Source organism: Myotis myotis, unplaced genomic scaffold (genome assembly GCF_014108235.1).
Source record: "Myotis myotis isolate mMyoMyo1 unplaced genomic scaffold, mMyoMyo1.p scaffold_m19_p_35, whole genome shotgun sequence".
Classification (NCBI taxonomy): Eukaryota; Metazoa; Chordata; class Mammalia; order Chiroptera; family Vespertilionidae; genus Myotis; species Myotis myotis.
In genome coordinates, this window is record NW_023416341.1 from 908607 (window position 1) to 935173 (window position 26567).

The following is a 26567-nucleotide window of genomic DNA, read 5'->3' on the forward strand; positions in this document are numbered from 1 at the left end:
TGTTGCCTTGGAAGAGGTAAATGCACATTGGACTTCAATACATAAAGGCTACCTATTGTCATCTTTATGGGAATCACTATCAAAATAGTGAAAGGGTTAATTTATTAGAGGGAGGAGATGGAACATGAAAAATATTCAAAAAGTAGGCAAGAAAGAGCAAAACAAATAGAACCAATGACAAACAGAAAGCAAGTTAAGATGGTGGCCCCACGCTCAGTGATCAAACTCAGTGCAGCAGGACTAAGTGATATAATTAAAAGGAAAAACTGTCACACTGGATCTTTTTTTTTTTTTAAATATATTTTATTGATTTTTTTACAGAGAGGAAGGGAGAGGAATAGAGAGTGAGAAACATCGATCAGCTGCCTCCTGCACATCCCCTACTGGGGGTGTGCCCGCAGCCAAAGTACATGTCCTTGACTGGAATCAAACCGGGGACCCTTCAGTCCACAGGCCAACTCTCTATCCACTGAGCCAAACCGGTTACGGTTGTCACACTGGATCTTAACAAGAGACACAAAAGTAAGAGAATAGAAAGGTTAAATGTAAAAAGATGGAAAATGAAAGTCCTGTGAACAACAGCCAGAGAGCAGTCAATACAGGCAGGATGAGGACCCACCGGGGCAGGGGTAGCGTGCTTGTATGGGTCCCAGCAGGTTTTATTCTGAGGACTTTGAAAGCTTATAGAGGAGTTGGATGTTTCCCTAGATACACCACTTGAGGAGTTGGCCATATTTATTGTGCCCATATTCATGTAGGAGTTTGTGTCTGCACATCAGCACACGTGCATACACACACACACACACACACACACACACACACACACACACACACACACTTCCCTCCCACCTCTGGTCCTGGAGTTCCCCACATGCCATTTCCTCTCACACATCACTAGTCAGAATTTTCTTTGTCACATCAGCCTGCAGTGAAGGCCCAGCGGCTCTGTTTTCCATGGCAAGAGGTGAGCACTAACCTGTCCCAGGAGCCAGTTTCATGTCTAGAACTTTAAAAAGGTAAAAGGTGATGGGTAGCGCTTCCTCCTTTCTCTTCTCTTCCCTTTGTTCTCTGAACTTGGAATGCATGTACATAGTGGGACTTGCTGTGCACTGGATACTATAGAAAATTAAAAATCCATGTTTTTCGCCCAAACCGGTTTTGCTCAGTGGATAGAGCACCGGCCTGCGGACTGAAGGGTCCCAGGTTCGATTCCGGTCAAGGGCATGTACCTTGGTTGCGGGCACATCCCTAGTAGGGAGTGTGCAGGGGGCAGTTGAATCGATGTTTCTCTCTCATCGATGTTTCTAACTCTCTATCCCTCTCCCTTCCTCTCTGTCAAAAATCAATAAAATATATATTTTTAAAAAATCTGTGTTTTCCCTACTTATCACCTTAAAGATGAATTTTCTGGGAGCTGTCAGAGGAGCAAGGCAGACATACCGGACGCATCGAAGCTTGAGACTTCGTCCTGTGCTGCTATCATTCCCGTCCCATAGCGGGAGGTGAAGGTGGGCGCGTGCAGGAGTGGGGCTCTTCAGTATGATCTGAGGCGCGGGCGTGGGCTCCCGTGCGTGACACCTTTTCTTCTTTAATTCAAAAAATTTTTGTTTGACCAAATGGGTGTTTATTAAAAGTTATCAAAGTGTAATATTCCTTAAATGTTAAAAGGAAACTGAAAAACAAACAGTTCAGCACTTAGCCTGTAATTTGAATTTCAGTACAGTGGCTGTTGGGTGACGATATTGGTGGTTTTATTTTGTAAGTGCCAGAAGAATAACTGTCATTTAAAAGATAAGTTTTTGATATTTAAAGCAAAGAAGGTGACGTTGCATATTATTTCTTCTGCTCTATGTCAGATACAGTCTAGACAAGGATGTGTAAACAGGACCTAGGGACAGACTGTCCACATTCCAAAGATACCCTGTCCTTCCTGTACATCTTTGGACATGATGCTTTCCTGAGAGCCTTCATAGCCCTGCCTTGGCTCTCACTGGGCCGGAACATAGTAGTGGCCTCCAAGGATGCCCTCGGGCTACATTGGGTGAGTCAGAAATACTGTGTGCTGGATAGTGACTAACCCCCTGGGTGTTGCTCCCCCTCTGTGGTGTTGGAATGATGAACGTCTGTTTCCTGGGCTGGTAGGTAAGTCATATGGCCTAGTTACTGTCCATTGCTGTGACTTCGGTGGCTGGAAGAGGAGGAGTACTAACCATAGTTGGCATTGTTTTGGTGTTTGTGGCCTCAGGTGCTGCTCTTGTCGAGGCCCCCAGGGGACATGGCCCTCCTCTGTGGGCCTGCCTTCCAAACCCAGTGTCTGACCCAGCCCAGCTCCACATAGCCTGCGTGACAGGTGTCCATGATACCACGGTGTCCTGCGGTCTTATTAAAGTGCCCTTTCCTGGGTATGCGCATGACATGAAATAGGGCCTCCAGAAGGTTCTGTTCATCAGTCAAGGGGTGTCCACAGGGATTCTGTCAGCTTAGAAACAATCTGGTCTCTCCTCTTTCTACACTGAGGACATTGAAGTCCAAAGGACAGGGTGATGCATCCCAGGTCCTGGCAGTCAGTACAGCCTGTCATTCACCAGTACAGCAAGTGCTCAAGTACTGTGAGCAGTAACTCTAATCAGAAGTGAGGCTGGGGCTGTGAGGACTGTGACTGGGGTCCATTGTGCACATCACTGAGCATTCAGCATGAAAACCCCAGCCTCCTACACAGACAACCTTAGTCCTTTCCCACTTTCATCATGACCTGTAGAGGCCTGACAGAAGTGGCTATTCAAGGACAGTCTTTGGGAAGAAGAGGTGGTGTTGGAACACAAGGCCAAGGGCAGCAGTGAGGAGGTCAGGAAAGCTGACGTGTAGATAGATCAGTGTAGACACTAGAATAGATATGTGTGTGAGGGAAGTCCAGAAAGATTCAGTTTAGTGTTAACAACTGGCTTTCCATTTTGATGCAAGAAAGTGAGGTAGATTTTACATCCACATGCATTTTAGATAAAGATCTACTAGTCAATTTTTAAAAATTAAGATAAATAGAAGAAAAAAAAATATATATATATTGAAAATAGAGAAATATGCTAATTAACCAGGATGCCGTAACAGGTCGACCAGACAGGAGGAGGTTGCACGCACAGCGTCGGGGAGTGGGATGGCAGGGGCCTCCGTGCACCTGCGCTGGGGGAGGGCCTGATCAGCAGTGGCCGCAGCTGCTTCAAGGGCTGGAGAGGGAGGTAGGGCCAGACTGGAGGGTGGGCGGCGCCATGCAATTTTGAATTGTGTTCTGGGCTCCTAGTATATTTATAATTTGGAATGAGGAAGGCCTGTCTATGTAAGATAGGGGGAAAAAATCTATAAAGGAAGAGGTTCCCAAATCTGATTTCATAAAAATAAAACACTTTTGTATGACCAAAATTAATATAAACAGCATTTTTTTTAAAAAGTGACTTTAGCCCTGGCTGGGTGGCTCAGTTGGTAGGAGTGTTGTCCCAATACAACAAAAGGTTGCAGGTATAGGTTCGATGGCTGGGTGGCTCAGTTGGTAGGAGTGTTGTCCCATACACCAAAAGGTTGCAGGTATAGGTTCGATGTCCAGTCAGGGCATGGACAGGAGGCAACTGGTCGATGTTTCTCTGCCCCATCGATGTTTCTCTCCCACATTAATGTTTCTCTCTTTCTCTCCCCCACTTCTTCCCGTCTTCCCTCCCTCCCCCTCTCTCTCTAAAATCAATAAACATATCCTTGGTTGAGGATTTTTTCTTAAAGTGACTCTAAAGAAAAAAAATCTTTTTTATACTTAGCCAGAGGTTAATAGTGAGAATATTTAAAGACCAATGTAAATCATTAAGAGCCCAGCTGGGTGTGACTCAGCACTTGAGCATGGACCCAGGAACCAAGAGGTTACTGGTTCAATTCCTGGTCAGGGCACATGCCTAGGTTGCAGGCTCAATCCCCAGTAGGGGGACGTGCAGGTGGCAGTCTATCAATGATTCTCTCTCATTATTGATGTTTCTATCTCTCCCTCCCTTCCTCTCTCTGAAATCAATAAAAACATAATTTTTTAAAAAATCAAACAGCACAGTAGAAAATGGGCAAAAGGTATGAATGGGTAACTTACAGAGGAAGGAATTTAAATGACACTCAAAACTGCCAGCCTGACTGTTAACTAAAATAAATTGTCATTTTCTGGCTAATCACATGACATCTGGAGGTGAAAGCCACCCTGGGAGTGACTGGAGGGCAGCATGAACACTCTGTTAAACTTCTATACTTTCCCCGTCATCCCCTACATTCCATCCTGTGGCAGTTCTCAGACATGTGCACAGGAGTTCTGGCTGCCTTGAAGTGGGCCTACACAAGGTAGTGGGCAAGGGTTGACAATGCTGCTGGAACACCCAGGAGGTTGCGTGTACTTTGCAGCAAATAAGTCTGCTCTTTAGAAGAAGGATGAGCAGAACAGCTGTGTCATGTTCCTAGTTAACGTGCATAAAAATGCAAATCCAAATAATAATCTGTGTGTTCACTTACACATCTACCTAAATGCAGAGGAAAGACCTGGAAGATGCCCTGGGGATTAACCGATCCCACTGGAGGATGGGAGGCAGGAAGGAGATGCCAGCCCTTTTTACTTTTTCTTGAATTGTTTGCATTTGCAGTTCATATACAAGGATATCCATATGATTCTGAAAATGTGGATTAATAGGAGAAGATGTTGGGCTGCTGTTGACGTGCCTTCCTTCTTTGCAGATATGGATCCTGGCGGGAGCCTGTCCACCCCTACTATGTCAACTCTGGCTATGCCCTCGCTCCAGCCACCAGCACCAATGACAGTGAGCAGCAGAGCCTCTCCAGCGACGCAGACAGCCTGTCCCTCACTGACAGCAGTGTGTAAGTCCCCCCTTCCTGGGTGAGTGCAGCCCTCATAGAGCATGGCAGCCTGTGCCAGTCCCAGCTGGGGCTTTATCTTGACGGAAAGTGACTTGTGGCCCTTCTCCCAATTTGGTGTTAGTACATCCGACGTACAGACAGACAAGCTGCGTTGCAGGAAGTGTTGTTTAAAGTCCTAACATAGCCTAGCAAGTGTGGCTTAGTTGGTTGAGTGTTGTCCCATGTACTGCGAGGTCACCAGTTTCATTCCTGGTTGGGGCACATGCTCAAGTTGCAGACTAGACCCCCAGTAGCGGGGGGGGGGGCATGCAGGAGGTAGCCGATCACTGTTTTTTATATCTCTCTTCCCTTCTATCTAAAATCAGTAAAAACTTTTTTTTTAATCCTAACATAAACTAGAATTGAGTTTTGCATTAGTTGTTTTTCTCCAAGGCCGAGGTTACAGGAACCTTTGAAAGAGAAGAAACCATGGGGTGACGTTGAAACAAATTCTAGGGCTGCCTGGGCTAGAGCACTTTGGTTAGCCAGATTTTCTCTTTGGTTTTTATAGTGTGGGGTTCACTTTAAAGATCGGCACTGGTTAGCAGCCAAGCAGAGGGTGACTGCCTGCCCAGGCAGTTGTGACCCTGGTGCCATCCCTGGAAGGCTACACTGCTATGCGGGTGCATTTCTTGTCCACACTGTTACGTACTTACCAGTTTTTTAAATTGAGAAATTGTCATATAGGTGAGCAGTTCCCTATCATCTCACCATGGGGAGACAGGGAGATGCAGGCAAGGGAGGAAGTTGGTGCAGCTGGTTCTGTGTGCTGGCCCAGTGCCCAGATATTTCAACTGAGGTTTTGCATGTCCAAAAGGTCTCAGTGACCACAAGCAGCCACGTTGAGCCTCCGTGTTCTCCATGGTGGCAGCGGATATTTCATCCTCTCCTTTTGTGGGAAAGTACTTGTTTTCTGACACCTTCTCCTTCACATTGGCAGATGGTTTGTTGGGGTACAAGTGCACATTAGAAGCTTGATGGTGTCAAACATTGTCTTACTAGATGAGGGCATTGCTTATCCCACTCGCTGAAGTCATTTGGGGTCTTGACCTTGCAGCCCATGATGTCAGACTTGCCCAGCTTTTGGTACTTTTGCCATTTGCTATCTGACCAGCACTGATAGGAAGTATCTGTTCAGGTTCGGGCCTTAGGGGTGGGGGCTGACTCCTAGACACCCTCCAGCCTCAGGGCCAGAAAGCCTTTGGCTGTGACATTGAGCAGGTAGGTGTGAGCTCACTGACTGCAGGTGTTAGGTCGATACTTAGAGGAACAGGCAGAATGAAATTAAAAAGCAAAGTTCATTGTTATACCTGTGAACAGAAGGGCTGAGACCAAAGTAGTGTCAGCAAGCAAGAGTATGGAGGGCAGGTATTTATATGTCTCTTCCTTACGTGATGGGGGCGAACAGTTAAGCTGGATGCAGCTGCAGGAGGTTGCAGGGAGCCAAGTCTAGAGCTGCTCTTCTTGGCCCCTTAGCTCTCTCTTGTAACACCTGAAATGAGAATAACAGGAAAACTGCAGAGAGGGCAGGAGCCCCAAGTGGACACAGTGGAAAAGTACTGAGTGCAGGGGAAAGGTATAGAATATACTTTACACAGGGTTCTTTCCCCACAAGACTGAGACCTCATAGGGCCTAGACAGCAACAAGCTGTCAGCTGGTCACAGGGAGACTTCTCTATCCAGCCTATTTCGTCATGTGAAAAATTTGAGGAGTCGTAGATTAAATAAGAAAGAAAATAAGGACTATTTGACCCAGTAATCCCACTTCTAGGACTATATCCCAAGAAGCCAGAAACACCAATCAGAAAGGATATATGCACCCCTATGTTCATAGCAGCACAATTTATAATAGCTAAGATTTGGAAACAGCCTAAATGCCCATCAGCAGATGAGTGGATTAGAAAACTGTGGTACATCTACACAATGGAATGCTATGCTGCTGTAAAAATGAAGGAACTCTTACCATTTGCAACAGCATGGTTGGAACTGGAGAGCATCAAGCTAAGTGAAATAAGTCAGTCGGAGAAAGATAAATATCATATGATCTCACTCATTTGTGGGATATAATGAACAACATAAACTGATGAACAAAAATAGAGCCAGAGGGGGAAAAATATTCTAGACTTTAATAGAAGTAATCCTGTTATTTTCAGATTTTTAATATTTCCTACAACTTTTGTGATATCATATTATGTTAGTACAGTTTTGGTAATATACTTAAAATCCTTTTATTCTTGAAATATTAATGTTTATTGCATGTAATAGTATTATATGTAAGATCATTTTTCTTGAATAATTGGTGTTTCTAGTATGTAACATCATATTTAAAATCATTTTTCTTTTTTTTTAATATGTTTTATTGATTTTTTACAGAGAGGAAGGGAGAGGGATAGAGAGTTAGAAACATCGATGAGAGAGAAACATCGATCAGCTGCCTTCTGCACACTCACCACTGGGGATGTGCCCGCAACCAAGGTACATGACCTTGACTGGAATTGAACCTGGGACCCTTGAGTCTGCAGGCCGGTGCTCTATCCACTGAGCCAAACCAGTTAGGGCTAAAATCATTTTTCTTGAGATTAATGTTAATTGCATGCAACATTATATTTAAGATCATTTTTCTTAAAATATTAAAAATAAATACAAAATAACTATTTTTATTGATTTCAGAGAGGAAGGGAGAGGGAGAGATAGAACATCAGTGATGAGAGAGAATCATCAATTGGCTGCCTCTTGCACACGCCCTATTTGGGATTGGGCCTATAATCCAGGTATGTGCCCTGACTGGGAATTGAACCATGATCTCCTGGTTCATAGGTCAAGGCTCAACTACTGAGCCATATTGGCTGGGCGAATGCATACTTTTAAATTGTGTTCCACTTGACCTAGCAAGTTTGGCTCAGTGGGTAGAGGGTTGGCCCTCGGACTGAAGGGTCCTAGGCTCGATTCCGGTCAAGGGCATGTACCTCAGTTGCAGGCTGGATCCCTGGCCCTGGTCTGGGAGCGTGTGCGGAGGCAACTAATCGATCTCTCTCTCTCTCTCTCTCTCTCTCTCTCTCTCTCTCTCTCTCTTTCTCTCTCTCCCTCCCTTTCTCTTTCTCTGTTCCTCCCTCCCTCCCTCCCTCCTTCCCTCTCCCTTCCATTCTCTCTAAAACTCAATGGAAGAATATTGATTAAACCTCCCCCCAAATAAAATAAATAAATTGTGAGGATTAACCAAAAAAATAGTGTCCCACTTAACATGCCATTTTTATAGTTCATACCTTTCGTTTGCCTATCTTTGTGGGCGTGTATATGTATTTTTTTGGTTGTTGTTGTTAATCCTTACCCAAGGATAGTTTTTCATTGATTTTGTGAAATAGAGAGAAACATTGATGTGAGAAAGACACATTGATTGGTTGCCTCCTACATGCACCACGACTGGGGCCAGGGATCAAATCTGCAACCCAGGTACATGCCCTTGACTGGGAATCAAACCCACAACCCTTTGGTGTGCAGGCCAACACTCTCATCACTGAGACACCAGCTAGGGCACCTGCTGTTTGTGTTGTTGTTGTTTTTTTAATCTCATCTGTAAACATTCTTGAATATTTTGTTGACCTTCAAAACCAATCAATAGTAGTTGAAATCCAGTCAATATTTGTTAAATGAATATTTTTCAACTACAATTTACATTCAGTATTATTTTGTATTAGTTTCAGGTGTACAGTATAATGGTTAGACAATCATATACTTTACAAACTGTTCCCCCTTATATTTTCATAGCACCATACATAGCTATTACAATGTTATTGACTGTATTTCCTACACTGTACTTGACATCCCTGCAACTATTTTGTAATGAGTCTTAAATTTTTTCACCTTGTTCACCTAGTCTCCCAACCCCCCCTCCCTCTAGCAACAATCAGTCTGTTCTCTGTATCTATGAGCCTATTTTTATTTTGTTAGTTTATTTTGTCCTTTATATTCCACACATAAGTGAAATCATAAGGTATTTGTCTTTCTCTGAATAACTTAGTTCAATTAGCATAGTACCCTCTAGGTCCATCCATGCTGTCACAAATGGTAAGATTTTATTCTTTTTTTATGGCTGAGTAATATTCTATTGTATACATATATCACAACTTTTTTTAAAAAAAATAAAAAATATTTTTATTGATTTCAGAGAGGAAGGGAAAGGAAGAGAGAGAGAAACATCAATAAAGGGAATCATTGATTGGCTTCCTCCTGCACACCCTCTACTAGGGACTGAGCCTGCAACCCAGGCATGTACCCTTGACCAGAATCGAACCTGGGAACTTTGCATCCGCAGGCCAATGCTCTATACACTGAGCCAAACTGGCTAGGGCGTATCACAACTTTTTTATCCACGCATCTATTTATGGGCACCTGGTTGCTTCTCTGTCTTGGTTATTGTAAATAATACTGCTATGAACATAGGGGTGCATCCTTTCCTTTTGAATTAGTGTTTGGGGTTTCTTCATATATATACCCAGAACTAGAATTGCTAGGTCATAAAGCAGTTCCATTTTTTTAAAAAAATATATATTTTATTGATTTTTTACAGAGAGGAAGGGAGAGAGATAGAGAGTTAGAAACATCGATGAGAGAGAAACATTGATCAGCTGCCTCCTGCACATCTCCTACTGGGGATGTGTCCGCAACCCAGGTACATGCCCTTGACCGGAATCGAACCTGGGACCTTTCAGTCCGCAAGCCGACGCTCTAGCCACTGAGCCAAACCGGTTTCGGCTGCAGTTCCATTTTAAATTTTTTGAGGACCCTCCATACTGTTTTCCATAGTGGCTGCATGATTGTTCCCTTTTCTCCCTCGTGCAGCCACTATGGAAAACAGTATGTTATTTGTTGACTTTTGAGGATAGCCATTCTGACAGATGTGAGGTGATATCTCACAGTGCTTTTAATTTGCATTTCCCTGATGATTAGTGATGTTGAGTATCTTTTCATATGTCTATTGGCCATTTGTATGTCCTCTTTGGAGAAGTGTCTATTCAGGTCCTCTGCCTATCATTTGCCTGTCTTTAAGGATTCTTCTGACACCTCAATTTTAGTGTACAGGATAGGTTATCATAAGCTATTTCTGAGCCAAACTTAGCCAGTCACCCATCATTGTAAGTCTTGAGCTCTCTCCCTTTCAATGACCATGTAGTGACATCACTAGATGAATCTGTCCCTTCAGGTTGATCTTCTGAATGTGGTATTTCTCATGGACTATTTCATTCTCCTTTATTTTGTATCTTTAAGATAAAACGTTGACATGTTTCTTAGCAACTTCTTACTTGAAATTATTGGGGTTTCAAACAGTACCTGCCATGAATGTAAAGTATCATAAAACGGTTACATCCAGCTGCAGCCCTGCAGATGCCCACAAACGGCTGGAAGCACAAGATGGATAGCATTTGTAGCATCTGGTTTTCCTCTTCCCCAATACTCTGTTACTAAAATGAAAGTTAATCTGCCTAGGTAATTTTCAACTTTCTTGAAAAGTATCTTAATTCTCTCCAATAAAATACGTTTGCTAAAGGGAAGATTTAACAATTTAAAAATGGCCAAGCCGGCATGGCTCAGTGGTTGAGTGTCGACCTATGAACCAGGTCACGATTCAATTCCTGATCAGGGAACATGGGTGGGTTGGGAGTTCAGTCCCCATTAGGGAACGTGCAGGAGGCAGCTGATTAATGATTCTCATCATTGATGTTTCTCTCTCTCTCCCCCTCTCCCTTCCTCTCTGAAATCAATAAAAAAATATAAATAAAATGTTTTCCCCTTGATATTTTGTTCATCTTGATTTATAATGAGTCAGAAATGTAGGAAAGTCAAGAATTTGGAATGTAAAATTATGACATATTTGAATGTATATTAGATGCAAAAAAATAGGATCATGTGTTTTATCTAAATTGTTGTTGGGGCAACTGCACTTAGTATTTTAACCTCATGACAAAAATGACTGACCACCTTTGTAGTTCGTGGATTTTGGACATAGGTGTCTGAGGATAATGCCTAATCCCCATAGAGGAGTATGGAATTTTTAAGTGCCCCATTGTTTCTCATATACTTTAATATATATGAGAAACAAACAACTTGGTTGCTCAGGGCACCTGAACAAAATCCTGAGGGCATGTAAAGACATTTTAAATTCGACTCACTTTTTCCTTGACACCTGCCCCCTTGAATCCCCTTGCACCCACTGGATCGCTGATAGCCAGGGATATCAAGGCAGTGATAGGAGGGAGAGACCATCACAGCCTCTCTCTGCCCTGTTCTGAACCAAAGCTCACCTTTTACACCCAGACCAGGGCTCTGGGGAGAATGTTGCAGCCCTACCTACCCATGAAACTGCTGTGCTGGTAGGTGTGGGGCTGCCCAGGACTCACCAAGTGTGTCCTGGACACCAAGGGGCAAGGTGGCAACTTCCCTAGGCCCGTGGTCGGCAAACTGCGGCTCGCGAGCCACATGTGGCTCTTTGGCCCCGTGAGTGTGGCTCTTCCTAAGCCTTAGGAGTACCCTAATTAAGTTAATAACAATGTACCTACCTATATAGTTTAAGTTAAAAAAAAATTTGGCTCTCAAAAGAAATTTCAATCGTTGTACTGTTGATATTGGGCTCTGTTGACTAATGAGTTTGCCGACCACTGCCCTAGGCCATCCAGCAGTTAAAGTGGGGGTTAGAATTGTCCTGGCTGCATGTTTGCGTCCCCTATACAGGAAGAGCATGGTGTGCTGACAGTGGGCGGTGCTTGGGAAGTAGTCGAGGGGGTCAGGACATTCACTGCACCCTGGAGTCGGGGTCACAGACATTTACTGCACACTGGAGAGCAGAGAGGCCCACCTGGGGTTCCTTCAATAGAGAGGAAGTAGGAACCCAGAGAACCCATGCTAGTCATCCTGCTTTGACGGCCATCTTTTCACACGCTGGCTCCTGGTAGCCACTGTGCTCCCCAGAGTAGCTTTTAAATGGCAGGGAAAGGACTGGAGAGTTTTTAGAGATTGTATACATGCAGTGAATTATGTGTTAAATCTGGCGTCTGTCTTGAGTAAGTGCATTTAATTATCTTAAAGCCTATATATGATATATTCTGTTTTTTTTTTTTTAATATATTTTATTGATTTCTTACAGAGAGGAGGGGAGAGAGATAGAGAGTCAGAAACATCGATGAGAGAGAAACATCGATCAGCTGCCTCCTGCACATCTCCCACTGGGGATGTGCCCGCAATCAAGGTACATGCCCCTTGACCGGAATCGAACCTGGGACCCTTCAGTCCATAGGCTGATGCTCTATCCACTGAGCCAAACCGGCTTTGGCTATATGATATATTCTTATCATAATCTTCAGAAGTTAAATCTTCATAGCTATGTCAAGAAAACTAATTTGAGCATCCCTCAAAGAGAGTGCACCACTTGACCAGTTTACCCTGGAAGAAAGTAGAGAAATGAAACCTTGCAAATCTTTCATTATGATCTAGATTGTTTTGGCTGCCCATTTTGCAGCTCTCAAATGTTTCCTGTCCCCTCCCAGGTAGGCACATCGCATCCTGCCTGGGCAGTAAAGCAGAGGTCAGCAAATGTTCTTTTGTTTGTGTGTTTGTTTTTAGAGAGTGGGAGCGAGGGGGAGAGACAGAGAGAAACATCGATGTGAGAGACACATAGATTGGTTGCCTCCCGCACGTGCCTCAACCAGGGCTGGGGATCGAGCCTGCAACTGAGATACATGCCCTTGACTGGAATTGAACCTAGGACCCTTCATCTGAGGGCCAATGCTCTATCCACTGAGCCAAACTGGCTAGGGCAGCAAATGTTTTTTATAAAGGTCCAGTAGCAAATATTTCAGGCTTTGTGGCCACATGCTGTCTCTGTCACATATTCCTTCCGTCCTTTAAAAATGTAAGAACCTTTCTTAATTACCAGGCCACATGGACCCTGCCCATGGTAAAGCCGGCACAGCTATGCTTTGTGGAGCTGTTCTGTGTGTGCTTACACCAGGCTGTCTCTTTCTTCTGGCAGGGATGGAATCCCACCATACAGGATCCGTAAGCAGCACCGCAGGGAGATGCAGGAGAGCGTCCAGGTCAACGGGCGAGTGCCTCTACCTCACATTCCTGTAAGTTCCACCGCACAGCTCTCGCCCTCCTATCCCTGAGTTTGGGGCTCACCAGTCCTCTCAGACCCGTGCCCACCTATTTTTCTCATTCCAACTGGGCTGCTGTGGCCATGGCCAGTGGGAAAAGCACATGCTTGACTTTCTGTGAGCTCAGCTTACATCCAGATATAGCTCATGATCAACACTTGGTCATACTCTGCAGGTTGGAGGGGTGGCTTTTAGTGCCCAGCCCACATGGTCAGTTCAGAAGATAAGGGGTTGCCCTTACACAGTGTCTGCCATGTAGCCTTTTCTCATTGTGCCAAGTGAGGTGCTTCTCCTTGAGGTGGGAGAGCAGCTCTAAGTCTCCCTCGAAAGCTCAATGCCCAGGCTTGGCCCTTGCACAGCCACCTGGCTGTGGCTCTTTCAGAAAGCCTGGCGGGGGTACCTCTTGGTCCGGGTTATTGTGAGCGCTGCCTTATTCAAGATAAAAAGAGGCATCAGCCTTTCTGTGGCTGAATGGTGGGCGTTACCACATGGACATCCTGACTTCAAAGCTGCCTCAGCTTCACCTCTTCGATAAAAATAAAAAGTGGTTCATCAATTCCTAATGATAGCAGTTCTTCTGCATGTGAGGATTCACAGAGCCCAGTGCTAAGTGGGCTGGGCACCGCCTGTCTCCACCTGCAATACTAGTAGTTCCTTTATTGATGAATGGAGTGATTCTCTTTTCTTATTTTGCCACAATAACTTTGAATGGGAAAGACTTTTAGAGGAAGATAAGAAAAGCGTAGAGTAGCAGCCATTGGTGCCTGCAGCATCTGAGAGCGACGCAGGCCACTCATTTGTGGTTTCTGTGCAGGGAAAGTGGTTGTTTCTTGGGATCACAGCACACATCCGCTCTTAATCAGGGTTCCTTGATTAGAGTCTTTGCAAATACTTTAATTTCCAGATAAGAAAAGTGATTGCTTATGGTTGAGAAGAAAGGAAGTTGGTTTGTCCTTACTTCTGTGAAAATGATGGTCAAGCACTTTGTCACCTCCCAGCTAACCCTTGACACAGATTTGGCCTAACCTAGGCACTGATGGTGTCTGCTTACGGAAGAGTGGAAGATGCTGTGTGTGGAGTGTCTCTGTCACATATTCCTTCCGTCCTTTAAAAATGTAAGAACCTTTCTTAATTACCAGGCCACATGGACCCTGCCCATGGTAAAGCCGGCACAGCTATGCTTTGTGGAGCTGTTCTGTGTGTGCACCATGCCTGTGTGCACTGCAGGTGATTTGGGGAGCATCCAACCTCACTCATGTCATCTGGAGCAGTCTGGTCCTGAGCCTTGGCATCTTCACCTTGCCCTGTGGTGATGCAAGTGTCTTCTCAGCTCTGCTCAGTGGACGTTTAAACTCAAGACCAGGGCTGGGTGGGGGGTGCAGAGGAGGAGACTGGGCATTTTATGTCCCAGAAATTAAGGGAATGAGGGCACACAGGAGCCGCTTAGAGGGGCTCCTGCTGGCCAAGGCCTAGATAGCTGGAGCATCAGAGTTAGTGGCAGTGAAGTTGGAATCCATGCATCCATGCTGACATGCTGAATGAATTGAGAGTTTGATGAGGGACAAGATATTTTCATTGTTCCAAATAACTGCTCACAGTGGGGAGAAAGCAATTTTTGAGGAGGACTTGTGAGGCTCTCCTGAGTCAGGGGTCAGATACTGTCATCAGTGTTGGGACAGATGGACACTGCCCTGGCGAGGAGAGTGAGAAGGGTCCAGTGCCCCCAATGCTTCCTGCCAGGGAGGTCGCCAGGACACAGCCCAAGTTGCCATATTGCACAAGAACTGGACTCTGTTGTCTGTTCAAACACCCCACTCCTTCCACGGTGTCCCCAGTGCCCTGGGGCTTGCCACCATGCCCACCTTCTTTTCCTCACTCCTTTCCCAGGACCCTCTAGAAGCACTGGACACCCCAACTTGCCCTTCTTCTTGGGTAAGGTCTCCTCAACTTGAGCACAGACCCCTGCCTAGTATTGGGCACCACCAGGCCTTCCACACCAACTTTTTTTTTAAAAGAAATATATTGATTGATTTCAGAAAGGAAGGGAGAGGGAAAGAGAAAAACATCAATGATGAGAGAATCATTGATTGGCTGCCTCCTACATGCCCTCTAGTGGGGATCGAGCCTGAAACCTGTGCATGTGCCCCAACTGGGAATTGAGCCGTGACCTCAACACTCAACCACTGAGCTATACCAACCGGGCAACACACCAACTTTTTCCACCCCTGAAGCCTTGGTCTGTGCTGGCTTGCCCTCAGCCTCTTACCCTCTCCAGGGCTCTCAAAGGTTTCTATGGCTGTTATGTGTGTGTTTTCCCCTCCAGGTCCCGCGTGGTTCAGGGTTCAGGATCTGAAAGCGGAGCCGCACACAGATGAAAGAAAAGAGACAAGAGACATGAGATAATTTGGAAATATTGGGGAGTCAGGCGGGCAAGTCCAATTCGAGGAGAAGGACTTCCACCGATGCTAAGGCCTCACCAAGCTTTTATTGATCTTGGGATAGCCCCTAGGTAGGGAATTTCCAGTAACACACAAACTAGGTCATCAGTAGGCAATTTCCAATAATAGGCAGACTATCTTATCAACAAGGATTTACATGAGTTAAGGTGGGGAGGATTCTTCAGCTACCAGTATCTAGATTAACTGGGTGGTGCACAGCTCCGACCTTTGCTAGGGCTTCAAAGGTCACCAGCTTTTAGGGTCTCTACGCTTCTCAGCTAGTGAAGACAATAAATGGTCTTCGACATCTCCCCCTTATTTTTTCCTTTAAAAAATCTTGTATCTGTAGACCAGAAATAAACATATAAGAACAAAAAATGTTTTAAGTCCCAAATTCAATGTCCAACAGTTCTGAGTCCAAGTTTCAATATCCGACAGTTCATGTGTACATGCCAGCAATGATATGCTAGTTCTGGATGGTGGATAAATGGTGGCAATGCAGGTCCGACCCTCTCTGGTTTGGTCCTGGGCAACCTGCAGCGATGCACAGCTGCTGACTGCTAGCCTGGTAAGGCGTCTTCACCATCTCCATCTCTGAACTGTCTCTCCTGTCTTTGTGGCTGGAGCAATCTGGTCAGTTTCTCTCTGGGATCCATTGTTGCAGGAATCCACATGGTCTTGGAGCTGTTCTCTGAAAATATACAAACGTATTCTCGACCAAAGGTTCATAAAGGAAACCTTACTTGGGGTTTTTTCTTTAAAATGATCTTCCCCTGTCTTTCCTTGACATCATGTGTGTTTTCCTGGGTGTCTCGCTGTTAATTTAGTTACAGGATATTTTTCTTTACATGGTATTTTTCCACTATCCCCCCTTTTTTGATTTAATTATTAGGAGGCTTTTTGGAAAATTTATAATACAGTCTAGATAACTTTAAATTTTAAATTTTTGCACAAAAGTGTGACTGCTTTAGGTTCATTGCATGTTAAGCAATTTTACCATGAAATGAAAATTTTGGTTAATACTTCTTGAATAATTACTTACTTTAATTAGCCAAATTTAATTAATCTGAAAACTTGTCTACTATTTTACTGTCAAATTTAATACACTAACATCAATCTTAGTTTACACTGTAAATATTAATGGAAAGGATTATTTTGCATCCTTGAGAAGGCCCTGAGTATTCCTGTTAGGCTGGATTTAGACATACGATAGCTGCTGTTAGCCAAGTCTCTTATCTGGGTCCCGATCTGAGCTTGGCCAAGTCTCTTTCTGTTCCTGATCTGAGCTTGGCCAAGTCTCTTTCTGTTATTTGGATCCCGATCTGGGCTAGGCATGGGAAGCGATAAGCAGCCATGGGGGCAGGAGACATCCCTCAGAAGGGGCGAGTGTTCAAGCCCCTGCATAATTGGGGGGGGGGGTGAGAATCTGTGCCCCACCTCTGTTGACCCCCAAGTTCTCTCCTGAGGTCCCTCTGCAACTGTGCCTGTCTTAGGTCGTTCCTCCTTGAGGAATCTTACCTGTCTTTGGCTAACCAGCCATCCTCCGGGGCAAAGCAGGGTGATGTGAGGTTCAGTTCTGTCTCCTTGTTCCTATGCCCCTGTGGCCTCCATGCCCAGCAACTGCCTTTGGATCCCCTCGCCTGCTGGCAGGGCCCCGGCATTGATCATGGGGAACCCAGGTTTCTTCTCCAGAGAGGGCCCAGCTCACACCATTGGGCGAGAGACAGATTCATGGTACCAGCCACCATGACCTCAGCAAGAACAGAGAACTCAGGCAACGGCTGTGGGCAATTGGATTGTGAGAAGAGGAACCGTCTTGGCAAAAAGGACAAGAGGCCAATATAGAATGCTCAAGTGCCTTCCCAGGGGGCCTTCCACACAGTGGAAGGGATTAAATCCTTTCATGTCCTTATTAAATTGCTGCCAAACATTCAAAGAATTAGTTTGTAAGTTTGTTTGGGATAAATGTACAATATGCTGTTGTAAAATATCAAAAATTATTAATGATATTGTAGAATAATACCATGTAATGATATTCTTTGCTCTAGGTCATGGTAATTCAATTTTAAACTGGCTGTCTTTGGAATGAGGAACCTGGTTTGCAAAAAGAAAAGAGCAGTTTACAGAAGCAGAAACAGCATACTATCTAAATTACAGTTTTGGGTAAACACATTATCTAGAGTCCTTGGATAACCTGGGTTAAACTTAGGCATGTAATCTAAATCACAGTTTTGGGTCTAGGGCCCTTGGGTGACCTGGGTTAAACTTAGGCACTTTATCTAAATTACAGTTTTGGGTCTCCGGGACACTTAGTCAACAAGGACACTTTAACTGGAGCCCTCTGACCTTGGGATAACTGTGCTGTCCTTCCCAGGTAAAGGAAAATGCGCTTTCTAAAACCATTATGAAACTATGGTTTTTACCTGAGATAATTGTTACCATACTTCACTTTACCGTGCCCCAGGTGGTCTCTGGGCTGCTTGTTGTCTGGCTCATCCTCCTCCTGTTTCTCATCTTCAGTGGACTGCTTTGAGTCGCTGCTCTCTGTGGCTGAATAGTTGATTGTTTGCAGCTGCATGGTGTGGCTCCAGGCGCAAGGTCCTCATTAGTTTGGCTAGTTTCTCTCTTGGATCCCTGTTTTAGTTTAATATTTCTAGCAGGAATCCACACGGGTTTAGAAAAATTCTCTGGGAATATACAAGCTACCCTCTGCCAAAGGGTAATAATGGGTCAGGTCCCTTCCATAAACCAGATTCCAGATCCTTCCATTTAACTAGACCATTTTCTTTTGTTTTATTCTGACACCAATGTAGCTCCATAGGTGTCTTTCCATCAGCATCACAAGTGAAAAAATTTAAAGTAATTAAGGTTTGGTGCAGCCTACCCGTAGGTGATTTCTCCATCATCATCCCTCCTTTTTGTTTTTCAAGTTGGGATTTTAGCCGCTAATGCTGTCGTTCAATAATGGCCTGACCTTGGGAATTATATGGTATTCCTGTAATATGCTGAATTTTCCACCTTTTACAAAATTCCTGGAAATGACAGCTTGTATAAGCAGGTCCATTATCAGTTTTAATAATCTTTGGAATTCCCATGACGGCAAAAGCAGCTAGGCAATGATTAATAACCTGTTTTGCCGTTTCTCCTGTAGATGCAGTAGCCCATAGGACTTTTGAAAAGGTATCTACAGAGACATGCAATGCCCCAAGACATCCAAAAGGAGTATAATGTGTCACATTCATTTGCCAGATATGGTCCCTTAGCAAACCTCTAGGGTTGACTCCTGTGTTAGGCCCTTGAGGTAGATGTAACATGCAAGTGGGACGTTCCTTGATAATCTGTTTTGCTTTCTGTCGAGTGATTGAGAATTGTTTGGACAACATTTTAGCAGGCTGACGTAAAAGCTGATGAGATTCTGAGGCCTCTTTTAATAAAGCAACCAATTGATCAGCATGTGCATTTCCCTTAGTTAATGGGCCAGGTAATACACTGTGAGCCCTGATGTGAGTGATATAAAAAGGGTATTTTCTCTGCTGCACAATCTGTTGAACTTGTTTAAATAGTAAGAATAAACTTTGGTCACTAAGCCATTTCAACCGGGCAGTTTCAATTCTACTTACTAGGCCCGAAGCATAAGAGGAATCAGAAATTATGTTAACAGGCTGTTGGAAATCTTGCAACGCAGCCTCTAGCTTCTAATTCAGTTCTTTGCACAGAAGTATGACTGGTCAGTATGACTCGGTCTGTTATAGTATGATAGGCGGCTTTCCCATTTTATGATCCATCAGTAAAAACAGTTAAAGCTCCAGGAATTGGTTCCTGCCTAGTATTTTTTGGCATAATGATGGAGGTCTTATATAAAAATTGTAGTAGTTTATCTTTTAATAGGTGACAGCTAAGTTCCCCTGAATATCCACTTAACCCAATTTGCCAATTTATATCAGTCTGAAATAACATTTCTAATTGCTTCCCAGTGAGGGGAAGATAGATGCATTTTGGTTCTTCTCCTCTAAGCTGCCTGCAACGCTTTCTAAGCTGATATATCAATTGAGCCATCAGTTCTACATAAGTAATAGCAGTTTTAGATGACTGATGCCCTAGGTGGACCCATTCAATAATAGCGGGAGAGTCTTTATTTTGGAAGATGACTCCAGTGGGACTATTTGCAGTATGGTTAATCTGTCCCAATAAAGGCAATTCAGGCTGTACCCGTGCCACTTGGGCTGAGGATATTGCCTGCTCAATTCTTAGTAACTCCTTTCAGGCGTCATCTGTTAGTGTTCTGGGTGAGGAAAAGTTAGAGTCACCCCTAAGTATATCAAATAAACTTGTCATTTCTCCCGTAGAGATTTTTAGGTAAGGTCTTAACCAATTAATGTCCCCTAATAATTTCTGAAAGTCATTTAAAGTTTTAAGGCAATCTTTTCTTAGTTTCACCTTTTGCAGCCTAATGCATTGGTTTTCAGTTATGCTTCCTGTGAGGTGGCCCAGAAAAGCGGGGAAGAGAACAAAGAGAACCGGGTGAATCAGAAAGAAAAGGAGAAGTTTATTTGTGTTCTCAGGCGAGACCCACTGGCCCAGGGAGGGAGGGGCATCTTTTTATTCAGGTGTTTGGTGAGGGCGAGTGTGGGGGGGCGGGGGGGGGGCCTGAACTGAGGAAGTCTCTGCCGCAGGGCGGGATATTCAGGAAGAAGTCTGTATCTGTGTGGGGGTATGTGGATTCAGGGAGGAGAAGCTGGTATCTGTGTCTGGCACGTTGATCTGTGAGAAATTCCAGGGGGAGTCCATTGTCTCATCACATGTCTGCATGTATCTGATCCTGGGCTCTCTCCGACCTAACAGTTCCCAGATATTTAAAAGGTGTCTCTTTCTGTACCTTTTCTGGAGCAATTTTTAAACCCCATTTAGGGAGCTCCTTTTCTAATTGGAAAAATATTTCCGAAGCCAGCTCTTCCCGTGGACTTGCTAAGAGCAAGTCATCCATGTAATGAATAATGTAATATCGGGAATATCTGTTCCTTAAAGGCTGAACAGCTTGAGCCACATATTTTTGGCACAAGGTAGGGCTATTGGCCATTCCTTGAGGCAAAACTTTCCACTGATATCTCCTCATGGGCTCTATATTATTAATAGATGGCACTGAAAAGGCAAATCTTTGTTTATCTTGAGGTGCCAAGGGAATGGTGAAAAAACAATCCTTAAGATCTACTACTATCAGAGACCAGTTTAAAGGGATTTGTGAAGGCGCTGGGAGTCCAGGTTGCAAAGCTCCCATAGTATGCATAGTAGCATTAACTGCTTTAAGATCATGTATCAATCGCCATTTCCCTGCCACCTTAGATATAATAAATATAGGCGTATTTCAAGGGCTATTGGAAGGCTCTACATGACCAGCTTCTATTTGTTCCTGTATCAATTCATGAATATGACCTAATTTCTCCTTGGTTAATGGCCACCGATCCACCCATACAGGTTTATCATCTTTCCTTTGTATAGGATCGGCATGTGGGCGAGGAGACTGAGCAGTGACCACTCCTAAAAAGGTTGATATCCTGGTCTTCCTGGGTTTTCTACACCTTAACCAGTCTGATATCCCATCAGAGTTATAAACTGCTGTCCTTTGCCGGTAATAATACAAGCTTGTAAACCTTCTAAGACATCCCGGCCCCATAAATTGACTGCAATTCCAGAGATAATGTAGGGCTGAAACCATCCTGTCTGTCCTTCCTCATCTTGCCACCTTAAGACTGCAGCACTATGTTGTGTATTATCAGGAACTCCTACCCCCCTAATTGAGTCCATAGCTTCTACCATGGACCAACTTGGAGGCCAGAATTCTTTGCTGATAACGCTGACATCCACCCCAGTGTCTACTAGGCCTTTAAACATTTTTCCTTCTAGTCTCAAATTAATCATAGGACAGGTTTTGCTAATTTCCTGTATCCAATAGATGTCTGAGCTTCCAAACCCTTGCGCCCTCCTTTCCTGTTTACAGCCTCGCCTTGCTGAACATAAGGTAAAAGTAGTATCTGAGCAATCCTTTGTCCTGGAGTAACTCGCACAATGTGATTACATTCTAGTATAACTTTAATCTCTCCCTCATAGTCTGAATCTATGACCCCAGGCAAAACAGTTAATCCTTTCAGAGTGTTTCCACTCCTCCCTAAAATTAACCCTAAAGTTCCTGGTGGCACAGGTCCCCAGATTCCTGTAGGAACAGCTTGCCGAGCCATATCGGGGGTCAAAGTGACCGCTATAGTACTGTTAAGATCTAGGCCTGCGCTCCCTGGAGTGGCCCGAATCAGAGAGTCCACTGTGGGCTTTGCAGGGCAGATCTCCCCTGTTAATGACGGGGCTGGGGGTCGCCCTGCTGACCGTTTCCCTGTGGTTGGCCATACCCTGTGTTTTGATCTAACGGCCGCCTATTTTTATAGAATCTCGATTTACAGTGGCTGGCCCAATGGCAGCCCTTCTGGCACCTAGGACACGGGGAGGTTAGATCTGTGTTGATCAGCTCAGGAGGTGGGAAGTTTGCGCCTTTCCCTAGAGCGCCTCCTTGTGTCCTTCTTAGTTGCCTGCATTCTTTTCTAAAATGTCCTGTTTTTCCACAGTTATAACACCTTTTATTTTCTACCGTTACAGCGGCAGCGAGTAGATTCGCTTGAAAAGTGCCTGACCCCACATTCTGACATGCTCGAATCATTTCTGTAATGGTACTACCTTTTCCCAGAGGCATCAGGCATTTCTTACAATCATCATTGGCGTTTTCATAAGCTAATTGCTGAATTAAAATGTCTCCTGCTATCTCATGTTGAATTTGTCGTCTCACTGCTCGAGTGAGACGAGCCACAAAATCAGAAAATGATTCTAAAGGCCCCTGTATACATTTATTAAAAACTCCCTCAGAGTCCCCTTTTGCTGGTAAAGCCCACCAAGTTTTCCTTCCACAAGCTCTAATTTGCTCATATGCTAGTTGCTCATAATTTAACTGGGTTTGTTCATCATTATAATGTTCCAGTCCTGCTAGCATTTCATAAGTTATTTGAGCATTCAGCCCGCGGTTTGTATGGGCTTGCTCCTGGCATTTCTCCAGAAATTCTCCCTTCCATAGTAAATAATCTCCTCTATCCAGAGTTGCACGAGCTAGAGAATGCCAATCATGAGGAATTAAGAATGCATCAGAAATATTATTCATAATTTCTCCTGTAAAAGGAGCCCGTCGGACCATTTTGAACTATACTTTCACGTAAGGCCTTTATCATTTTAAAGTCAATTTTTACATGGTGTCTTATTATGTGATTCGGGAGCTGTGGGTCGGCTGTCTCCATGATTGGAAAAGCAAGCCTTTCTTCTACCTGCATGTCCTTCAATCCTTCTCGGATGGCTTTTTGCACAGGTGATTCCATTAACTATGAATTAGCCATTTCAGGATAAGGACATGGAGGTGGAGGTGGAGAGGGCCGTTGAAGGACATTTCTCCAATTTTTCTTCCTGCTTCTCTCTAGGAGGAGCGGAGGGAACCAGTCGAGGAGGCTCCTCCTCAGCCTCTCTAAGAGGCTCTAGCAAACGCAATATTATGTTCCCCATGGAAAAATAGTTTTTTGAGATAAGTTTTTTCTTTCCGCTGACCTTTTCTTCAAGTTCTGACTAACTTTTTGGCAACTTTTAAGATCTAACGTACCTTTTTCAAGAAACCAAGGGTTATGTTCTATAATAACACGCAAAAAAAACTATGAGATTACCTTCTAAAATTTTTAACACTTTAAGCATTCAAATCAAAAGTCTATAATAAAGTTTCTGACTTTTTAAAGCCGAATCTACTTTTTTAAAGCTGAATCCTGCCCAATTTAGCCTGGTATGGAAAAACGTTCCCACACCGCCTACAGCTCCGGACTACTGTAGCTGATTGTGGCCGTCTGTGTGCGGTGAAATATCCCCCTACCATTTTACGGTGAACCTTCCTACCTTTAAGGTGAATTCTTTGTTCTTCACCTTGCCGGTGAAACCTTGGTTTTTACCTTCACTTCCAGATTTCCCGACGGGCGCCAGGTGTTGTGTGTGTTTTCCCCTCCAGGTCCCGCGTGGTTCAGGGTTCAGGATCTGAAAGCGGAGCCGCACACAGATGAAAGAAAAGAGACAAGAGACATGAGATAATTTGGAAATATTGGGGAGTCAGGCGGGCAAGTCCAATTCGAGGAGAAGGACTTCCACCGATGCTAAGGCCTCACCAAGCTTTTATTGATCTTGGGATAGCCCCTAGGTAGGGAATTTCCAGTAACACACAAACTAGGTCATCAGTAGGCAATTTCCAATAATAGGCAGACTATCTTATCAATAAGGATTTACATGAGTTAAGGTGGGGAGGATTCTTCAGCTACCAGTATCTAGATTAACTGGGTGGTGCACAGCTCCGACCTTTGCTAGGGCTTCAAAGGTCACCAGCTTTTAGGGTCTCTACGCTTCTCAGCTAGTGAAGACAATAAATGGTCTCCGACATATGGCCACCTCTGAATCCATTGTGGTCAGCAGCAGCCCTACACATGGACATTTGTTTCTGAGCCCTTCACATATTTTTCTTATCATCTTAAAAGTTTCTGTGGTTTTATCCCGGGGTCCAACCCCAGCAGGTCCAGGGGTTCCCAAAGGCGTAGACGGAGTAGGCAAAGAAGGAAGGACACGGAGACAGTGTTCAGTTGATCAGCAGCCTAGACAGGATCTCCAGCCAGGATCTCCAGCCAAGTTCTGGTCTGGATCTCCAGAGAGGTTCTGCTGTTTATTGTCTTGTTACATCCGTATTTATACCAGTTGATTTTAATCCTGTCAATTTCTATTACAAAGGTTAGGGCGTTTCTTATCTCCATTCCAGGGAGTAAAGATTATGTAGCTTAAGCATGATTGTTTGTAGTTAAAGTGATTAACTACCCGCCTGGCACTTAGTTAAGGAGTTTCATCCCCTCCCTGACTTCAGGGAAAAATTCCTACCTGGGGAAACAACCTTTCTAGGAGAGGCATCCCCTCCCTGACTTCAGGGAAAAATCCCTACCTGGGGAAACAACCTTTCTCGGAGAGGTGACCTTGGTTAAAACACACAGCGCTAAGGGGAGCAAACATATTAAGAACAGTATGCTATATACGCCAGGTCTCTTGAAACATATGCTGTGCAGATGTTTCTATCCTGCAGCGACTGTGTCAAGCAGCAAGGATGGACCAGCTTCCGGCAGTTTTAGGTGTTTTTACTCCTGTTTTGCAGATGAGAAACAGGTATGCAAAGTCAAGAATGTTAGGTTAGGTGGCTCAGGAGGTGGCGCAAGAAATAGAGAGTCCGGTGAATCAGAAAAGAAAGGAAAGGAAAAAGTTTATTCTGCGTCCCCGGGAGACCCACGTACCCCAAGGACAGGGCAGTGGATTCACGCCAACAGGGAGGGGGGCGCTTTTTTTATACTGCGGTTGGGTGAGGGGCAGGGACATGAGCTGAGGTATTCAGTTGAGGAAGTTTCAGCTGCAGGGGGTCAGCCAGGTATTCAGGAAGGAGTCAGTGTCTGTGTGGGGGTCCTTGTGGATTCAGGGAGAAGCCTGTATCTGTGTCTGGCACGTTGATCTGTGAGAAATTCCAGGGGAAGTCCATTGTCTCATCATATGTATCCGATCCTGGGCTCTCTCCGACCTAACCGAGAACTATTCCCAGAGCTTTCACCATGAGTCTTTTCTCTTTGCCATGTTCCACGTCTGAAGGCCAGGGTTCTAAATAGCCACTGTCCACCCAGAGAGGTCAGAGATCCTGTACCACCCTGTGCCCAGGCCACCTCTTTCTTCCACCTGTCCTCCTGCCTCATCTGAGGCCCCTCCACACCTTCCTCCTCCTCGGTCCTCCCTCACTTATATCTTGGTGGCTTAGATTTTTTTTTAATCCTCACTCGATATTTTTTCCCTTGATTTTTAAAAAATATATTTTTATTGATTTCAGAGAGGAAGGGAAAGGGAGAGAGAGATAGAAACATCGATGATGAGAGAGAATCATTGATCAGCTGCTTCCTGCACACCCCCCACTGGGGATCAAGCCCACAACCCAGGTGTGTGCCCTTGACCAGAATCGAACCTGGGACCTTTCAGTCGATAGGCCAATGCTCTATCCACTGAGCAAAACCACCGAGGGCTTCCTTTGATTTTTTTAGAGAAAATGGGAGGGAGGGAGGATTCGGGGAGGAGGGTGAGAGGGAGAGATGGATATGAAAGAGACACATTGATTGGTTGCTTCTGCTCACGCCCCAACTCGGGGCGGGAATCGAGCCTGCAACTGAGGTATGTGCCCTTGACTGGGGGAACCCACAGCCCTTCAGTCCTTGGGCTGACGCTCTAACCACTGAGAAAAACTGGCCAGGGCAGTGATTTAGATTTTTATAACATGTTTTGTTAAGGATATTGGGACAGTTGGTGAAATTGGAATAAGATGTGCTAGGTAGGTTACAGTATTATATCAGGGTTCTTTTTTTCTTTTTGCTTTTTTAAATAATTGACCTATTGTAGGTATAAGAATGTCCTGGGTTAATGTTAAATACACTCTAAAGTGTTTAAGAGTAGACAGGCATCATATGTGCAATTTGTTCTTGACTGGCTCAGAGAAGTGTGTATGAGAATGACAGTGTGAGAGAAAGGTCAGCAGTCAGGGAATCTGGGACAGAAGCCCTTGTGCTATTCCTGCAACTGTTTTAAATTTGACATTACTTCAAAATAAAGCTACCCCCTCCCCCCAAAAAAGCTATACAGTGCATCACTATAAAATACATTGCAGAATTATATTCCTTGAAAAGGGAAGTCCTTCATAGTCCTGCCTTTCCCCCTGATTTTTTTCCTATACCATGAATTTTGTTTCCCAACCCTGCAACAGCCTGATCCACGTACATCTAAGCACCAGAGGCTGCTGCCCTCTTGTGTGCAGGGTGGTCACTGCAGGGAGCAGATGGGTCCTGCCTGTGGGCTGCATCTCCTGCCTCTCCCTCCTCTGTGGTCTTTGCAGCTCCGGGCCAGTGATTTTAGAAGGCCTATTTGGGTCAGTCTT

At 44.6% G+C, this 26567-nt stretch overlaps 1 protein-coding gene across 6 annotated transcripts in view; it reads left to right on the forward strand.

Moving 5' to 3' along the window:
- AXIN1 (axin 1) overlaps window positions 1–26567 on the forward strand; it is an 81436-nt gene that overhangs the window by 40681 nt on the left and 14188 nt on the right. For 5 of the 6 annotated variants that reach the window (XM_036303007.1, XM_036303009.1, XM_036303003.1 and 2 more), the window contains exons 3-4: window positions 4747–4887; window positions 12950–13046. In XM_036303007.1, coding sequence (XP_036158900.1) covers window positions 4747–4887; window positions 12950–13046 — 238 coding nt within the window. The remainder of the gene's footprint in view (window positions 1–4746; window positions 4888–12949; window positions 13047–26567) is intronic. The other variant, XM_036303005.1, reaches the window with a different exon arrangement.